At 35.6% G+C, this 17,304-nt stretch overlaps 1 protein-coding gene across 2 annotated transcripts in view; it reads right to left on the bottom strand.

Moving 5' to 3' along the window:
- IFT88 (intraflagellar transport 88) overlaps window positions 1–17,304 on the bottom strand; it is a 39,516-nt gene that overhangs the window by 20,567 nt on the left and 1,645 nt on the right. For both annotated transcript variants that reach the window (XM_083363091.1, XM_083363092.1), the window contains exons 3-18: window positions 16,210–16,305; window positions 15,653–15,715; window positions 14,272–14,328; window positions 13,719–13,772; window positions 12,443–12,506; window positions 11,233–11,302; window positions 10,687–10,777; window positions 9,622–9,726; window positions 8,297–8,399; window positions 7,072–7,186; window positions 5,362–5,593; window positions 4,643–4,713; window positions 3,317–3,403; window positions 2,805–2,904; window positions 1,707–1,793; window positions 587–773 (exon numbers count right to left, since the gene is read on the bottom strand). In XM_083363091.1, coding sequence (XP_083219217.1) covers window positions 587–773; window positions 1,707–1,793; window positions 2,805–2,904; window positions 3,317–3,403; window positions 4,643–4,713; window positions 5,362–5,593; window positions 7,072–7,186; window positions 8,297–8,399; window positions 9,622–9,726; window positions 10,687–10,777; window positions 11,233–11,302; window positions 12,443–12,506; window positions 13,719–13,772; window positions 14,272–14,328; window positions 15,653–15,715; window positions 16,210–16,299 — 1,576 coding nt within the window. In that variant the 5' untranslated portion in view covers window positions 16,300–16,305. The remainder of the gene's footprint in view (window positions 1–586; window positions 774–1,706; window positions 1,794–2,804; window positions 2,905–3,316; window positions 3,404–4,642; window positions 4,714–5,361; window positions 5,594–7,071; window positions 7,187–8,296; window positions 8,400–9,621; window positions 9,727–10,686; window positions 10,778–11,232; window positions 11,303–12,442; window positions 12,507–13,718; window positions 13,773–14,271; window positions 14,329–15,652; window positions 15,716–16,209; window positions 16,306–17,304) is intronic.

Raw genomic sequence — 17,304 nt, 5'->3', positions numbered from 1 at the left:
ATCGTGGATGAAAATGTCCTGGGAGGGCTTCTGATGCTTTGTTTTACTCCCATTCCCTCACAATGCCAAAATGGGGTAATTGTGTGGCTTCGAAACATTTTGATTTTATCTAAGGCATCTACAATGAGCCACAATAATTTCAAAATGACATGCATATAGTTCTCCACTGACGACTGTTTAAAAGTGGTCCAGCATTCTGTCGGCCTCAGAAAAAATGTCGTATGGATCACGATACACTCCCGTGGTCAGCAATTGCCAAGCACCCCGCAATCATGTAATTTGCAGTTTTCTCTCTTGGTTTCCCCAGAAAGTCGGTGGGGAAGCAGGCAGGGAATGTAAGCTGCTGCTGACGCCCATTGAGAGAAGTCCCTCTCATCTCTAGGTGCTGACTGAAACAGCTGCCTACCAATGGCAGTTAAACTCCTTCAGAGGGGTGGCTTTTGTCTGTACTTGAACTTACCATCTTGGCCCTCCAATTGTGGACAACCCCCCCCCCATTAAAAACAAAACTAGTTTTAGAAATGACACATTCTTATCGAGAGTTCCAATCATCTCAAATTGTAATCCAAATTGACTTGTGACTTACCAATATTATAAAGCGCTTCGGTGCATGACGAATCATTCCTTAAGGATTCCTTATAAAACTCTGCTGCCTTCTCATAATCTCCATTTATGAAAATGGCATTTCCTTTATTTGTCAGAGCAGCTGGATTGTATCTGTCAGAATTTATGGCTAAATCTGCATACTTGCTTGCTTGTATAATCTCATTTTCCTAAATTAAACAGAAAACATATCTTACCTAGTTGCTGATGCTTTGGAAATTAACTCTTTAAAAATATATTTTGATTCCTGATATACACAGATTTGTTAAGTGTTTCTAGCCCTCAGTTTTTATTAAAATCATACATTACCATTTAAAGTTTTTAGTACCTATTAAGACTATAACCCATTGGTTAAGCAATATAACAGTATATCTGCTTCCTAAATATTTTGCTGGCATGGTTTTAAATAGATCCAATTGTTACAAATTGAATTAATCCAATTCAGTTATCTTTTTCTTAAGACATTTGCCTACCAGAAGCATTTCTACTTCCAGTTCCTCAGAATTAGTTTGAAGCTGACCCATGGTTCTCTTCATTGCTTCCTTCCTCTGAGAATCCATGAGCTAATCAATGTTGCCTTTAGCTGACCAATTAAATATTAGGAGAGAGAGATATTTAACCAATCCTGTTTCCGTTATCAATAGTTTAACTTTATATGTTGCATGCATTTTGCTGATGATTTCCCCAAAGATCCAGGTGGTCGTAAAGGAAGGGAATTTCAAAGTTGCCAAAAGGGTATCATTCTAATCCATTTTAAGCACCTATTAAGTAATACTTCTTGGAAAGTTGCTGTGGCAGAAATGGAAAACCTGTGTCAGTTAAAACAAACCAACTGAGGTCAACATGTACCACTGAACTCACTGCTCTGTTACTTAGCAAAGCAGATTGACCTACTTGAACTTTGAACTCTTATCTTTATGAAGCACATTTCACATGAACTGGATGTAAACAATTTCAAGATAATTAACTTCAACAATTAATGAAAAGTACTCAGTGGCTATTTGTTCTTAAAACTATTGACTACATTTAAAAGTAACTATATGAGAAAATCCAGAGAAGCTCCATATCCTCAGACTTTTTTTAAAAAACTTTTAATTACTCACCAAAAAGTACAGAAAAGAAAGATTTGTTGCAGCTGCACTTTTAACTCTGCTATCCTTTTTTTCAAACATCTTTAAAGTGTCAACAGCCTAGAAATAATTAAAAAGCAAAGTTACTCTCAATGTAAAAAACTACTCGGCTCTACTGGATAGTTGCAGAACATGAGCTGCTTCTGAAGATTGTACTAAAACTTCAATTAGTGAAAGATCTATTTTGAACTAGTAGAAGTTGACATTCAGGGCTTTTTTTCTTATAGAACACTCAGAACGGAGTTCCGGCACCTTTTTTGGATGGAACCTTGTAGGGTAGGCAAGGCAGGTTGTATGACATGTGTGAGTTCCGGCACCTTTTTGTTTTACAAAAAAAGCACTGTTGACATTAATGTGATTCTAAACACTTCAGCAGCTGCATGGTCTTCCAGTCCATTTCAGGTCCAATTAATGTACTGATGCTAGAACTGCTAAGATCTAGCCAGGAAAAAAATCCATCTGTTCATTAGAGGGCAGTAACAAACTAGAATTTTCTCCATCTTTTGGCTTGTCTACATTTCTGCAACCCAGAAATTGTAGTCCTGGTTGATATCAATCTTAAAAACCTTGAATGGGTTGGAACCAATGCAACTCCTTCTGGGTGTACCAGCCTGGACCATTAGCTCAATCCTGAAGGCCCCTTCCAGGTCCTACTTCTGAATTCCAGTGGCAAGAAAAGAGAAAGAAAATTTGTATCAGAGGGTGGCATGCTTTTCTTCTAGAATGTTATCCACAAGACAGCTCGATCCTAGAGAATCTTTCCTTGAGAAAGAAAATGGTGGGACCTTGCCCACTTATGCTCCAGAACTTACTTCTCACCAGCTCAGGACAGTGATTTCCCTCAGGTTTGAGTGCCGGGAGATGAAGAGATTGAAGAGAAGCCATCAAGCTCTCAATAACAGCAGAGTCTTTATAAGGACGCCGGGTTCATTAACCTCACTTTTCTAAACCTTTTCATAAATTGACTAATGTAATAAAGTAGTATTTCAATTTTTCAAAGGTATGAAATTATATTTTGATCACGATTCAATGTAAAAATTTACCAGTAAAATGTTTATGAAAACACTGTACCTGATTAAAATCTTTTTGCCGCAAATAGGTAATTGCTTTATTGATTTCCAGGTCATTGGCTAACTCTACATATTGAGATGTTTTTACCATTTCCACACACCTTCAAGTTAAAAAAAAAGAGATTTTTTTTCTTATAGTCTTTCTATATTAAAAAAGCAATTGCTTGATTAAGTTGATCATTTTACAGACCCAGATACTTAAAAGGAGACTCATTGAGTACCCAATCAAGTACCAAAACATTAATAAGGTGAATTTGTTGTGCAGTTCTGTTTTGTAACGGCCTTATATTGTAATTTAAAATGAATTCAACTCAACTGAGAAAGGTTATAGTTAACATACAAGATCCAGGCATTAGAGCTTTCAAGTGCAAAGACACAATCAATAAAATACAAATTATTTCATTTTACTTTAATCATTGCATATGACCATGATATACTATCCAATCTTTAACAGAATCAACTAGAGTATAATAGGTGAACAACAGAGGTCCATAGTTTAAAATTGACACCTACCAGTCATAGCCTACTGCAAATGAAGTTTCAATTGCTGGAGCAATTAATTTAGCAGCTGTCATAATATACTTTTCTGCTGTAGCTTTCCTAAAACAAAAAATCTAGTTAAAAGGGACAAAGCCTATATACACATAGTGGCTAACAGAAAATTTTATTGAAGAGATTAAATATTTAAATCTAATATTTATTTAGTAAATAATAAATATTAAATAAAAACATCAAGTAAGATACTTTGAAAGGAAACTGATTTGTGGCTTAAGATAAGCTTTTAAGGTATAATCCTCCATGCTGATTAGGACACTCATTCTGTCCTCAGTTTGAGCCCTGATTCTTTGAGTATAGAAAATAAAGTAAAACACCTGTAGGCTTGGGAAGTTTGAAGATTTTGCAAAAGTACAAATATTTAGATTGTCCTATCACCTTTCCAACTCTAAACGGCAAAGAGCTAAATAAGACTGAACCTGCTCCAGGACTGTCCTAAAGGAACTTTTTTCAACAGGCAACTGGAGTTTGTTTTTCCTTGAAGACGTTTAGCTTTTCAACGAAGAAGCTTCTTCATTTGCTTTTTGAAACAGCTCCTATGGGACAGTCATGACCTGGATGACTAAGAATGTTCATAGGATAATGGAATATTACTAATATTATTAAATCATAGGAAGAAAAATGGAACAGAAAATCAGGACTTAAAATGCCTTGAAGAGAGAAAGGCTATTGGGCTGGCACCTTAACCACGAGCATTCCACAGTGTAACCCAGACATGTCAAACACAAGGCCCGGGGGCCAGATCCGGCCCGTGAAGTGGTTTCATGTGGCCCGCGATGCCATCCTGGAAACAGTGAGGGAACGGCCCCCACTGCCTTGGCCCTGGCCCAGAGACCCTTCTTTTGCCAGAGACCCTCAGATCTGTCCCACTCCTGCCCAAGCCCCTATAGGCACCCTTCATGCGAACGATGTAGAGCTGGCCACGCCCACCCAGTAGGCCACGCCCACCCTGGCCATACCCACCCGGCCCCCTGAGGGCAACCGCAATGCTGATGAGGCCCTCAATGAAATTGTGTTTGACACCCCTGGTGTAACCTATTATTAACATGCTACCTGTCCAGTTTTTAAACCTGCCTTCCCACATATTTTCTCAACCCTTTATGAGATTGCAGAGGTGATAAATTTGGTAAATAAATGAAAATAAATTGACTTCTAATTTAGCATAACCATAGTAGACAGCTGGAAAAGCACAATGAATTCATTGACATCTCCACTTGCTTAAACATGTCAACAAAATATGAAAGATAATGAAAGACCTTTGGGAATAATATAAGAGAGGCTTACCTTTCACGTTCCATTTGTCGTAAGCTATCGTTCTTAATAGCTTCTATCAACAGATTTGTATGGGGATCATCCTAAAAATGGCAAAAAGGTAAATCTAGTCACTGGGGTAACACAAAAAACAGGAATGGATAGATGGACACAGAAATGTATTCATGAAAATCATAACATTTTTTGTGTCATACGCTTTAAAGTATTTTTGTTCAGTCAATAAAACAGAAGTACTTAACTTAGCACATCTCATTGCAAGATTTCAGCAGTCCAACCTAAGCAAAAGACTTCTTTTTAAATAACTGAGATGTCTGTATGGCAGGTTAAGATGCTGATTTCTGTGCCGAGCTGAGGATATATTTCGGTTCCAAAAGTATCAGTTTCTATTTACTTTTTGATCTAAAAATCCCTTTATCCATATGGGGACTTTATTAAGTATTTCTGTACTTATTCTGTAATTTATAATCTAAAGGATGATGTACAAATTCAAATGAGAACCATTTAAATATTGCTAAAATGCAACCATTTCATTTGTGTAACAAACTTTACTTCAAAATTGCATTTAAAATATTTGTCTGTTAGAAAAAAAGATATGCTGGGATGAAATTACCATTGTTTGATATTGATCATAAAGATTTTTTTATGCCACTATTACACTATATGGAACGTTTTTCCTTTTCCACAATTGTTTTTGTCTATAAATTGCCATTTATGAATTCGTGCATACTTACTCCTTGTGAAATATATTTGTCATCATCATCTATTTCCAGTGGAACAGCAAGCAGTTTTTGGAAGGCTTTTTTCATTTGATCTCTGTCTCCAGTAGCAAAGTAGCACAAGATCAAGTTGAAGCCTGCTTTCAGGTTTGGTGATGTGCTCATAATGTGCTCAAAGGAACTAATTGCATCAGTATATTGGCCGGTTTTAATAAACGCAACTCCAATGTTCTGCATTATTTTAATCCTAATGAAATACATCATTAGAACCTTATATTAAACTGTATCTTAAAATAAATATCCCATGACTGCTGAACTCTGCATAGAATACAGTCAAAAGTGCAAATATATACTGCTCAAAAAAATAAAGGGAACACTTAAACAACACAATGTACTGTATTTAATAGTAGGATGTCTTGTCTTGTGTTCCCTTTATTTTTTTGAGCAGTATATAAACTGTATATAAGAAAGTAATAACAACACTGAAACAAATTAAATAAATTAAGCAGGGATCTGATATTTTTACTCCACTGATTCAGTTTATAAATCCAACTATGAGTATCCCTGGGCAATATAAAATAAAACATTATAGTAGCATATCATTATAAAAACAATAACCACAAGTAGAAAAAAAATTTGAAAACAATATTTATTACAATTAAGAATGGATAAACATCAACCATTAAAAGCCATCAGAACTGATTTTCTGCCTATCTAAAGCAAAGTAATAAGGGGTCATAATCTCAACTCCCTTAAAAGGGAAAATGAACAAGGAGGTCCCACTACTGAAAAGGCCTTTTTTTAAACACCAAGTTGTAACTAATGATAGATAAGTTTAGATGGAGGAAAACAATTCCTGACAAAATTGGCCTAATAATTATAGCAGGGGTGTCAAACTCAATTTCATTGAGGGCCGCATCAGCATTGAGGTTGCCCTCAGGGGGCCGGGTGGGTATGGCCTGGGTGGGCGTGGCCTACTGGGTGGGCGTGGCTAGAGTGCGTATGACCTACTGGGTGGGCGTGGGCAGCTCTACATCGTTCACATCAAGGGTGCCTATGGGGGTCTGGGCAGGAGTGGGACAGATCTGAGGGTCTCTGGCAGAAGGAGGGTCTCTGAGCCAGGGCCAAGGCAGTGGGGGCCGTTCCCTCACTGTTTCCAGGATGGCTTCGCGGGCCACATGAAACCACTTCGCAGGCCGGATCCGGCCCCCGGGCCTTGTGTTTGACATGTCTGCATTATAGCCTTCATCCAATTCCCACGTAAGCTGTCTCCTGGTCAACAAGGTTTTCATTCAATACCTTACTGAATATCAGGTAATATTGCAGGACTTTCGCTATCTTCTCTGAGTCAACTCAGTTGGATCACAGAGTATTATCAAACTATTAATGAGAAGTAGATGAAAGAGAATCAAGTATCTGCCACCCACAACTCTTAAAAGGAAGACTTATCTGTAAAACATACACAGTTGTAAGGACACTAATTGCTTTCCACCTTATGTCTATATGCTCTTTTGCTGGAGGATTCCACTTTATATAAACAGGGCAGATAACTAAAACATTTCCCTTTGTCGTGTCTACTTTGCCCTCAAGATAATATGAAGATAGCATTGAAATAAATGAAAGGTCATAAGTAGTCTCAGTAGATAGCATATGACCAAGACTAACGGGACTCCGTAGACAGAAAATTACAATGAACAACTAATGGTCAGATTTGCTGGAACTCACCTCATTTCCTTGTGGACACTTGCAATCTGATCTAGAGCCATTCGATAGAACTTGATGGCTTTTGAATAGTTCCTTTGTTTCAAATAAATATTTGCCATGTTCACTTTCAGCATACCTATAAAATAATACAGAATAAGATGTAGCTCATATCCCAGTTATTTTCCAGAATATAATTTAGGCTGTACATAGATATAAAACATATAGTTGGCATGGAAGAATTTGGAGAAGAGGAAAATAAAAAGAATGAGCTACTTGGGACAAAAAAGAAATGGAAGGCTTGACACCTTTTATTTTCCAGTTGCCTAATTATATATACAGCAGGCTTTTTTTACTTAGATTGGACTGCAAGTTTACCTATCTATTACCTATCTATCCAGAAAGTGGCACAACTTCCTGTGCCACTTCAGTCAAACTGACTTTATTTGTATCCCACCTTTATTATTTCTCCAAATAACTCAAGGCAGTGAGCAGATGTAACACTCCAACCTTCTTCTATTTTCCTCACAACAACCCTTTGAGGTGGGTTGGGCAGAGAGAAAGTGACTGCCCAAGATCACCCAGCTGGTTTTTAGGGCTAATAGGCAATCACCTAGTTACTACAGCAAACTGGCTCTCATTTTACTTAAAAGCAACATTTTAAATAGCAAAATGCTGGCTTTATTGGGCCTACCTAATTTACAGATTTGAAAAAGTAGGCCTCAAGAAAAATCTGAATTCTTTTATCACTTGAGGATTATGCTGGAACAAATATCAAAGTTTAATTGGGGGAATAGGATACAGACGTTTCCTGCAACGTCTAAACTAGCAGGTAAAGTTGTTAGAACACATACTTTAAGAATACAATCATTAAATGCAGAGATAATCAGTTATAAGGGGTTGCAAAATATAATCAAAAGATAGCTGCAAAATTCAACAGTTTTTGACTTATTAAAGTTTAACGGTATTACTGAACAGGCGAACTCTTTTGCTAAATAATTCCCCAAAAAGTTATTACTTCAGATTTGAAAGCATATCTGACAAACAAAAATATCTCACTGGGCTTATAAAATGGCACCAATTTCTATATTTGGCCAATATCAACGAACAGAGACTATGATAAATGTTATACACTGTCCAAAATCACCTATGCATGTGCTAGGTGGCTATATAAATTTTGTTAAATAAATAAATAGTTCCCATTTGATATAATTATTCAGCATGGTCTGATTCGGTAAAAGTAAAGTACCTCCATTGACGAACATTTTGTTTTTCACGATGACCTGATATGTATTTAGTGCTTCTGCATACATATCATTAGCAGAGTATTGGCTAGCCAAATTGAAGAGTACCTAAAAGAAAGGAAATTAGAACATTTCCATTGTCCTCCACAAGCAACAGTTTTAAATTTCTTCATCATAAAGCTGAGGCAGTCGGTAGTGTAGCAACTATATAGGAAAAAGAGAACTGCTGCCTTTTGGAAAAAAACAGAGAACAGCTACCCCAGGGGAGAGAACAGAATAGCTATTAGCAGGACATTATTGAACATTTGGTGTGGTCTACCCTATTCCTCAAGGGAAGGGTTGAGAGATGTGGTTGTCCTTATCTTCTGAGCCAGGAGCCCTTTGAGTTCATTTAGAATTTCAAGAACCCTTTGTGAGAGCTTGTGCACGATGGGTGCTGACCATGAGGCCATCCCCATTCACACAGTGGCAACTCTGGGGACACAAGTGATTAAAATGTCAAGGTGATTAGGAAGCCAAGTGAAGCTTGACACTGGTAGCTTCATGGCAACAATTGGAAAAGATCTCTCACTTTTTCTGGGATATTTTTTTAAAAATATGCCAGCCTAGCCTAAATAATTGATTCAAAGCAGTCTTTTCCAGAAAACATTCCCTACTACCCTATTTAACTTTGCTCTCTCTTTTTTTAAGGCAAATGGTTATATTTTCAAGTAAGGTACTCAATGGCGCCATCATTTGTATTTCCTAAAAAAGCCAATTTGGGATCCAAAGGCATTTTTAGAAGTAAGGGTGATGCTAGTGAATAGGCTTTGCTTTGCAGCATGTCAATGTCTTTTGAAATTTTAGAATGAATTGCCTACAAACAACCTCCTCACTATCTATTGCACTCCCTCCCCACCTGATCTAGGCTTTAATTCTAGTTAACATAGAATGTCTGGTCTAAACTAGAGTTGTTGTCATATCTTTAATTTTGTGAGGTTCTTGCTTTATTTAGTAATATTGCTGTCATTACTTATCCAGGGTTATACTGTATAAGATGGGTGGGCATATAAATCTTTTAAACAAATAAACAAATAACATATGCCTACTATCAATATTGGCAAGTGAAAGTTTACAGTTCTAGGATACTTTTGAGGCCATCTGATTTATGTTGTTTATGGTCTTTAAATTCAAACACAAATGCTGACATTCAATCAAATTAAATATAATTACAGTACATGCACTTTAATACATACATAAAAATATCCATCAGAGAAGGTCATCATTCGTGTATGATTAATCCCTTTCTGAAGATGCTGAATGTGCACTGAGTGTTTTTACGGTTACTTACAGTATAAGTAAGATCAAGGTTAATATTAGCAGGAGACATCGTCTGTTCACGTTGCCTTACTAAGGCTCTTTCTTTTCTTCCAGCATCTTTCGCCTTTTCTAGAGCCTTAAAAAAAATATGTTTCACTGTGCCTCATGCCCTTTGTTAGACAATGTTGCATAAAACAATTTTCATATATATTTACACAAACCTATTTCTATAACTGCATATAAAATCACTAAGAGGACGCCACAGCAAAAAATATGTTCATATCATAAGGATACTCAAGTAGGGAATGCATCCCTCACTAGCAGATTTTAGTGCTGTTCTTTAGTAGAAAGTGAGCTTATAAATTCTATTTTTTGAATACTAATATGAAATCTAAAAAAACCCTGCATATCCCAAGAAAGGAATGAACAATTATTTTAGCTAGGAAAAAGAAAGCAGGAATTAGTTTCTATATTCTTCTTGGTAAGGACAGCTGTAGCAAATTCCTTCTCAGCAAAAATTGGTGTCTCCCATAGCATAGTTTTACAGTGTGCTTTGGGTTTTTGGAAGACGGAACGACATATTACCTTTCAGCTTTGAAATCCTCAGTGCTCTCATCATGTATTGTAGATAGATGGAGTAATTTTTTTAAAAACAAACACAGAGGAAGCTGAATTCCAGCCCAAACTGAATTCTAAAACCCCCACTCTTGCATAATTGCAAAATATACATGCTCTAGATTATGTACTCTTTCAGCATTCCTTAGAAATGAATATTTTATCATTTTCTATAAAAGGGCTTAGATAAATACAATGATGTCCAGAAGCAAAAATAGGAGCAGGCCACTAACGGTCATTTTATATAAGCATAATTGCCATATGAATAATTTGGTCAATCAAGGGAGTTGCACTAGTTTTTTGAACTTTATACATAACGGATGAATTCATATAGCAGCTATATCTAGATGTGATGAGAATTTTTATCCAGCTAAGATTTTTACGATGGCTCTTCATCTTTTATTACTAAAAACAAACTGGCAATCTGAGAACTATAAAAGCAACAATGCAGCTTTGTATTTCAGGATGAAATAATAGTTACCAATTTTAAATCTCCACAGCTGTGAGCAATGCAGCTTTCTTCAACCAACTCATTCACTTTTTTTTCTAACTGTTTAATCTTTCCTTCTGGACTGAAATAAGGAAAGAGCAGAATCATACGACATCAGAAACACTAAGGCAAAAAAATCTACATTTTGGTACAGATATTAGGTGTACAACATTAGGTTTTGCTTGGGCTGCCCTGGTTTTATATACATTTATTTTATACAGATAATCCTGTGCTGATTTCCTAATGAAATACTCAGGCTGGACTATTTCTGAGGAAGAAATTCAAAAATACATGGCCCCTCAAAAGATCTCCCAAGAATTTATTGGAGCAAAAACTGTTGAGGTCATGTTATTTTTAGCTAATGAAATCTTCCAATACTGTTTTTTTTAAAATAATATTATATCAGTATAGAAAAATAAAGATCCAGCCTTTTCCAATTAAATTCTGTTTTATTTCCTTACAATGAATGATGTATATGCTATTGATTTTTTCCCAAAAAAACATGACAAAGTAACTGTAACAAAGCTATCTACATACCTATCTTCATTTTTTGTTTCTAGAGGAGGAGCTGGACCTCTTGCCTGGCCAAGAGGATCAAATGCAGAACCTACAAATTAATAAATATCACTGAGCACTCTATATGTTTCCCTACTGGAGACTAATTTCTAATAATTTTTAAAATGTATCTATTTGATATATAACCTCTATTGTACTCAAATGGGACATTCCTAAAATTAAAAAAAAAATACAATCCTAAAAGATAAAACTTAAATTACATTTAAGGTTTAACTATCTAATGCCTGATAAATGAAATGTATCTTTACCGATTTTTCTAAACACCATGAATGTTGCACCAAGCACAATTCCTGAGGAAGTATATTTCATAATCTGGAAGCAATACAAGAAAAAAGCCCTCTCTGACATGGCATGAAAGTGAACCTATGTTCAGTCCAGATAGGTGGTCCCTTAGATAGTGAAAACCTAAGCAAGTTGTTTAAAGCTCTAAATATGACACTTTAAACTGTGCTCAGTATGTGCAAGCAGTGCATGTCTTTTACAAACAACACATAATCTCTGTATCTTGCAGAGTTAACAGTCTATTGCTGCATTGTGCACAAGTTCCAACTTCTGAGCATTTTTCAAGGGCAATTTCAAATTTCCAGTAGTCAAAAAGGGATAAAACTAAGGTGTTGCTAACTGTTGCTAAATCTGACTGGCTTAAGAAAAGTTGCAGCTGGTGTGCATAAATACATTCCTTGTTATAGCTGCCTCATAGAATCTAGCTAAGGATCGAAGACAACCCCACCCCCCCCAACTGCAAGTCTACTTTGTGAGGTGAAATGCAATCCCATCATACATTTCAGTACCCAAGTCCATTTTCTTATTGACCAAGAGCACTTCTACTGTCTTTGGCTTCAATTTCATATAGCCCCATAACTGAATTGATGCAACACTCAAAAGATACTGCTTCCATACAGTTGAATAACAGGAAGCAGTACAGCTGGACGCTACCAGCATAATAATCTCACCCGTTCCAAATCTCTGAATTATTTCTCCCACCAGTTTTACGAATATATTAACACAACAAGGGCACGCTGGGGGACACTATGCATCAATAGCCAAAGTGTCACTTAGTTGTTCTTTAGCATCACAGGAAGGACTAGAACTGCTTTTAAATCATATCCTCAAAAGACCACCTTGCCAGGTGCTCTGGAAGGACACCATAATTAATGACATAAAAATATACCTCTTAAAGCTGCTTTGGTGTAACCTGCTGCCTGCACTGCTGTCATAGGTCGAGTAACAGTGTCCTTAAAGAACAAATGATGAAAATCATGAGGGAGGCAAGTTCTTGCATCATCACGATATAATGTCAGAATGAGTATTAAGTGTCAGAATGAGACAAATACATGAAACTGAACTGTATTAATACTTCAAAACAGTAATTTCAGTTTGCGAATTTCAATAATAACTTGTAGTATACAGGATTTTTTAAGTTAGTCATTATACGAGCCTTGGTGGAGCAGAGGGCTAATGCCTCCTTAAGTAACACCAGCTGCCTGCAATTAGTGCAGGTTCGCATCCCACCAGGCTCAAGGTTGACTCAGCCTTCCATCCTTCCGAGGTAGGTAAAATGAGGACCCAGATTGTTGGGGGCAATAAGCTGACTTTGTAATAATGCCGCTTGGGGTGTGTGTGAAAGCCCTAATAAGCAGGCATATACATAGAATGAAGGCTACTGCTAAGCTTGTAAGCCGCCCTGAGTCTTCGAAGAAGGGTGGGATATAAATGGAATTAAAATAAAAAAAATAAAAAATACAGATAGTTATCAACTTGCAACCATTTGCTTGCAACAGTGACTTATGACTGTTTTTCACATTTATAACCATTGCAGCATCCTTGTGGTCACATGATCAAAATTCAAAAGCTTGGCAACTGGCATGTATTTATAACATTTGCAGTTCTCCGAGGTCATGTGATCACCCTTTGCGACCTTCTGCCCAGCAAAGTTAATGAAGAAGCCAGATTCACTTAACAACCATGTTATTAACAACTGCAGTGATCCACTTAACAACTGTGGCAAGAAAAATGGGGCAAAACTCAGTTAACTTTCTTGCCTAACAAAATAAATTTTGGGCTTGTGATCCTAAGTAGAGGACTATCTATAGATTTTTTAAAAATCATTTATTGTTCAATACTGTGCAATGAAATCATGAGTTTGATTCAAAGGGGCTATCCGCATACTTTTCATTTATCCCATTATTGTGAATTTACAGGAGTATTACAAAGTTTACTACTGTAGGTTCATAACACATATTTTAAGGCAGATTTTATGTTTCAAATTTGCTGCTATAAATGGAAATATTCCTTTTAGGTAAGAAATTGGGTACCTAATGATATATTCTCATTTTCATTTATTCCTTAAATTTAAAACCAGCTCTTCACTGTCATGACACGTACAGTCTTAGATTCACTAATTGTAGTCTATGAATTAATTTTAGCAAAAATTATAACAGTATTACCTGTACAGCTGCTGTCATTGGTCTGCCCATTGATGAAGACAAGGTTGTCTTTGACTATCATGATGCAAGAAAATATTTTCATCAATCATCACTGCAAACTCTATTTCTAGAGGAATAAGCAGGTCTGGAGCACAAAAATCACTATTCTAGCAGTGCAGAAGGCGAATATTGAAATATTTATAAAATTAAAACTGGTGCTAGAGAGCAGAATAGCATTTGGCCTTATATAAGAGGAACTGGTCCTGCTCAATTCATTTCCAATGTCCATAAGCCACTGCCATAGAAAACTGCTTAAATTACTTTCTTTCATTTCTTGCAACAAATTCAGCAGTTCTATTCTCTAGCTTTCAAGAGACATCACCCCTCAACTATGGAACTTTGCTTTTCCCTTTCATGATTTTAGTCCTTCTTGTGAGGACTTAAAATATGAAAGCTATGTAATTTCACAGGTTGACTGGGATAAGGAACTTTGCATTTAGTATGTCTTGTTGGTGAAAAAGCAGACACAAAGAAAGAAGAAAATCAGAAAAATATGCAGAGAATAACAACTTACCACATACCCTGTAGCTAACGTCCGTGCACTTGATGTACCTGGAACTTTGGCCGTAAGCTTGTAAAAAGGAACTAAGTGTTAATTAAGCATTAAGAATTATTTTACAAGAACTAGAATGCAGTAGTTGAAATATAATTACTATGTGTAATTAAAATGAAATTATATAATTATCTATATAAAATTACACCATCTCTGTCAATACTGTTTTAGCATCATCTTTGAAAGCATAGAGTAGACTAAAAGTTGAAAAACATCCCAGAAGGCAATGGCAAACCACTGCTGTTCACTTACCAAGGAAAGTGTATGAAAACATCCAAGACATTACTAGGATTTGAACTTGATTTAAAGAAGTCTTGACTTTGCTGTTTTGCATTTTTGGCACAAACTCTTAAGGAGAATTTGTTTTCTCCAAAGTGATATCAAGGATAAAATCTCCATATGTCTTGATTATTGAATAGGTAGGCAATGGAGAACCGATTGTAAAATTCCTGAAGACCTGTTTTTCTGGCATGGGGATCAAGAGGTAGTGAGCCCTGTAATGTGTTGGTTGAATGGTTTCCTCAGCTGCCATATGTTTCTTTACTCTGCGTCATTATTGTTATTTATTCTTTCATTTTTTTGTATTATGTGTTCTGTTAAGTCATCAGAATCACCCTAAGAAGATGGGTTGCCATTTAAATCTATTAAAATGAATATATAGGTATTTAATCAACTATCAGCATTAATAAGCAAAGTGAGGTATGTGCTCTGTAGGTGTGCAATTATTCTGGAGATTGGACCTCCAAAATCTCCAATTAAGTGAGCAGCTAGTAATATTTTTTATATTTTAAAAAAATTCTGTTCCAGATCCAGACCTGAGTTCTGTTGTCAATTAATATTATTATTGCCTGGCTATGTGAAATGGACTAGTGGCCCTTTATCTGTTACTGTCAACGTAAATTTTTATGCTCTTATATGATTTCCTCTGCTGACTTCATTTAATTGACTAATTATTGCATGCATCTTGTAATTCATCAGAATACACTGTCTTTACATCTAGTCTGAAATACCAGAATAATTATCAGAACACGATACTATTGTAAGTTGCAGTATTGACATACATATTTATCCATGTTTGTGCAGGTATGTGTTCATATACATGTTTTAGAAAACTAAAAAACCCTGACAGAGGATTTTTTTAAAAAGCAGAAGCAAACAGCTATAGAAGAACAACATCATATATATTATTCCATTAAGTGTAAAGAAAGGAAGGACTGCTGTTTACCATAAGCCAGTATTCTAAACAAAGATGTGGAACTAGGCTAAAAATATTATAAAAGAACAGTGGCTCTCAAGACGTTTTGTAAATGTTTACACAGATGCTTTGTAATTTTTAACTTACTGGAGGCCTTCTACCATGGCTAGTTTTCACAGCCTGTTGAAAAGCTGGATCATTCTCTAAATCCTAGAAAAACACATAAAATTATGAATGTTGATTTTAAAATAGCTAAATAGTCAGCATGTTTTTTAAAAAAAAATGTATTTATTAGTATATAAATATATTTATCTTGCATTTCTACATTTATATTAAAATGCATAATTACTTATTCTATACATTTATGTTTGTATACAAATGACAGATATAAATCAAGTACTATTCCTTCTTCTTTACTTCCTCTTTACCACTGTGGGTGTCAAGAGAGACTATAATAGACTACTATTATACTATTACTACTATTCCTTAGCATAATAAAACTCATCTATGATATCCTATGGTATTCAAATAAATTTTAAAATGTTTCACCAAATTTACTATATTTTTGTATTTGTGCAAACCTGATTTGGTCAAATTTTGTTTCCTTTCATCTTATCTTACTTTTAATGTTTCTTTTTTTTCTGTACTTTGATATTATAATTGCAAAAGAACAGAACAATTGATAAATATATGGTATATTTTACCTCTGTATCAAAAGTAGGGTTATAATCATTATAACCAGAGTAAAGGTCATCTTCATCTGCTTCGGGTGCCAGGTGGACATTTTTCATCATTTTAATCTATGAAACAAAAAAGATGTCAAAATACTGGCTTCCAGTTTTAGCTGTCAGTAAATATTTATCAGATCATGCAGTATTTCAATAAATTTGCTTGTAATTATAATAAATGATTTCATCATAAACTTATTTTTTTTTAAATGCAAACAACGTTATGCCTGAAAATGACAACATGTCAAGAATGCTCGTCTAAAATTGTAAGATCACAGTTAAAGGCTGTAAACCAAGTGCTGCTCTTTTTCTCTTTCTCAGTACTCCTTCATACTGTCACTCAAGACAAATTATCAACAAGGGTAGTTTTAAGCATCTATTACACATTGTACGCGAACAAAAGAATAAGAGAAGAAGCCAAGACACTGAGAGCCTAGTTTTCATTATGATGCAGCAGCAAAACAGCAAATGGTAAGAGAATACAGCTTTATGTCTATTCACTAAGAAGTCCCACTGACATAATCTGACTTTCTCCTAAGAAAACACATTTTATTTTTCAGTTCAATCTTGCCTGATTGTGGAAGACTGCCTAGACAGTTTTCTTAGCAAGTTTTTTCTTTCTTCCAGAAAAGGTTTGCAATTGTCTACTTCCTAGGGCCAAGAGAAATAGACTAGCCCAAGATCACCCTGGTGTCTTTATGCCAAAAGCAAACTACAACCCACAATCTCTCAGTTTCTAGTCTGATCCTTTAATCACTACATCAAACTAGTGTATAAGACAGTAATCTTACAATGCAATTCAGAAGCTAGTCTATTGAATTTAAAAGAACTTATTCCAAAATTAGTGTCAGAAGTTCTAGTCTGTGTGTGTGATCACAAACACACTAAGGCAGTACTTCTTGAAAGCATAATTCATTCTATGAATATTTTCACATGCTTTTCAGGAGCTGTTGTATCATTGCCCTATTAGTAATATTGAAACTCATTTTAAAAATAATTAAGAAGTTGCTCTTAGCTCACAAAAATCTCACATTAACACCAGCACTTAAATGGACACCAGGATGCCTGGAT

This window comes from Vipera ursinii (assembly GCF_947247035.1).
Source record: "Vipera ursinii genome assembly, chromosome: 4".
In the NCBI taxonomy this organism is placed as follows: domain Eukaryota; kingdom Metazoa; phylum Chordata; class Lepidosauria; order Squamata; family Viperidae; genus Vipera; species Vipera ursinii.
The sequence above is the reverse complement of the archived record's forward strand: the minus strand, read 5'-3'. Positions and strand labels throughout refer to the sequence as shown.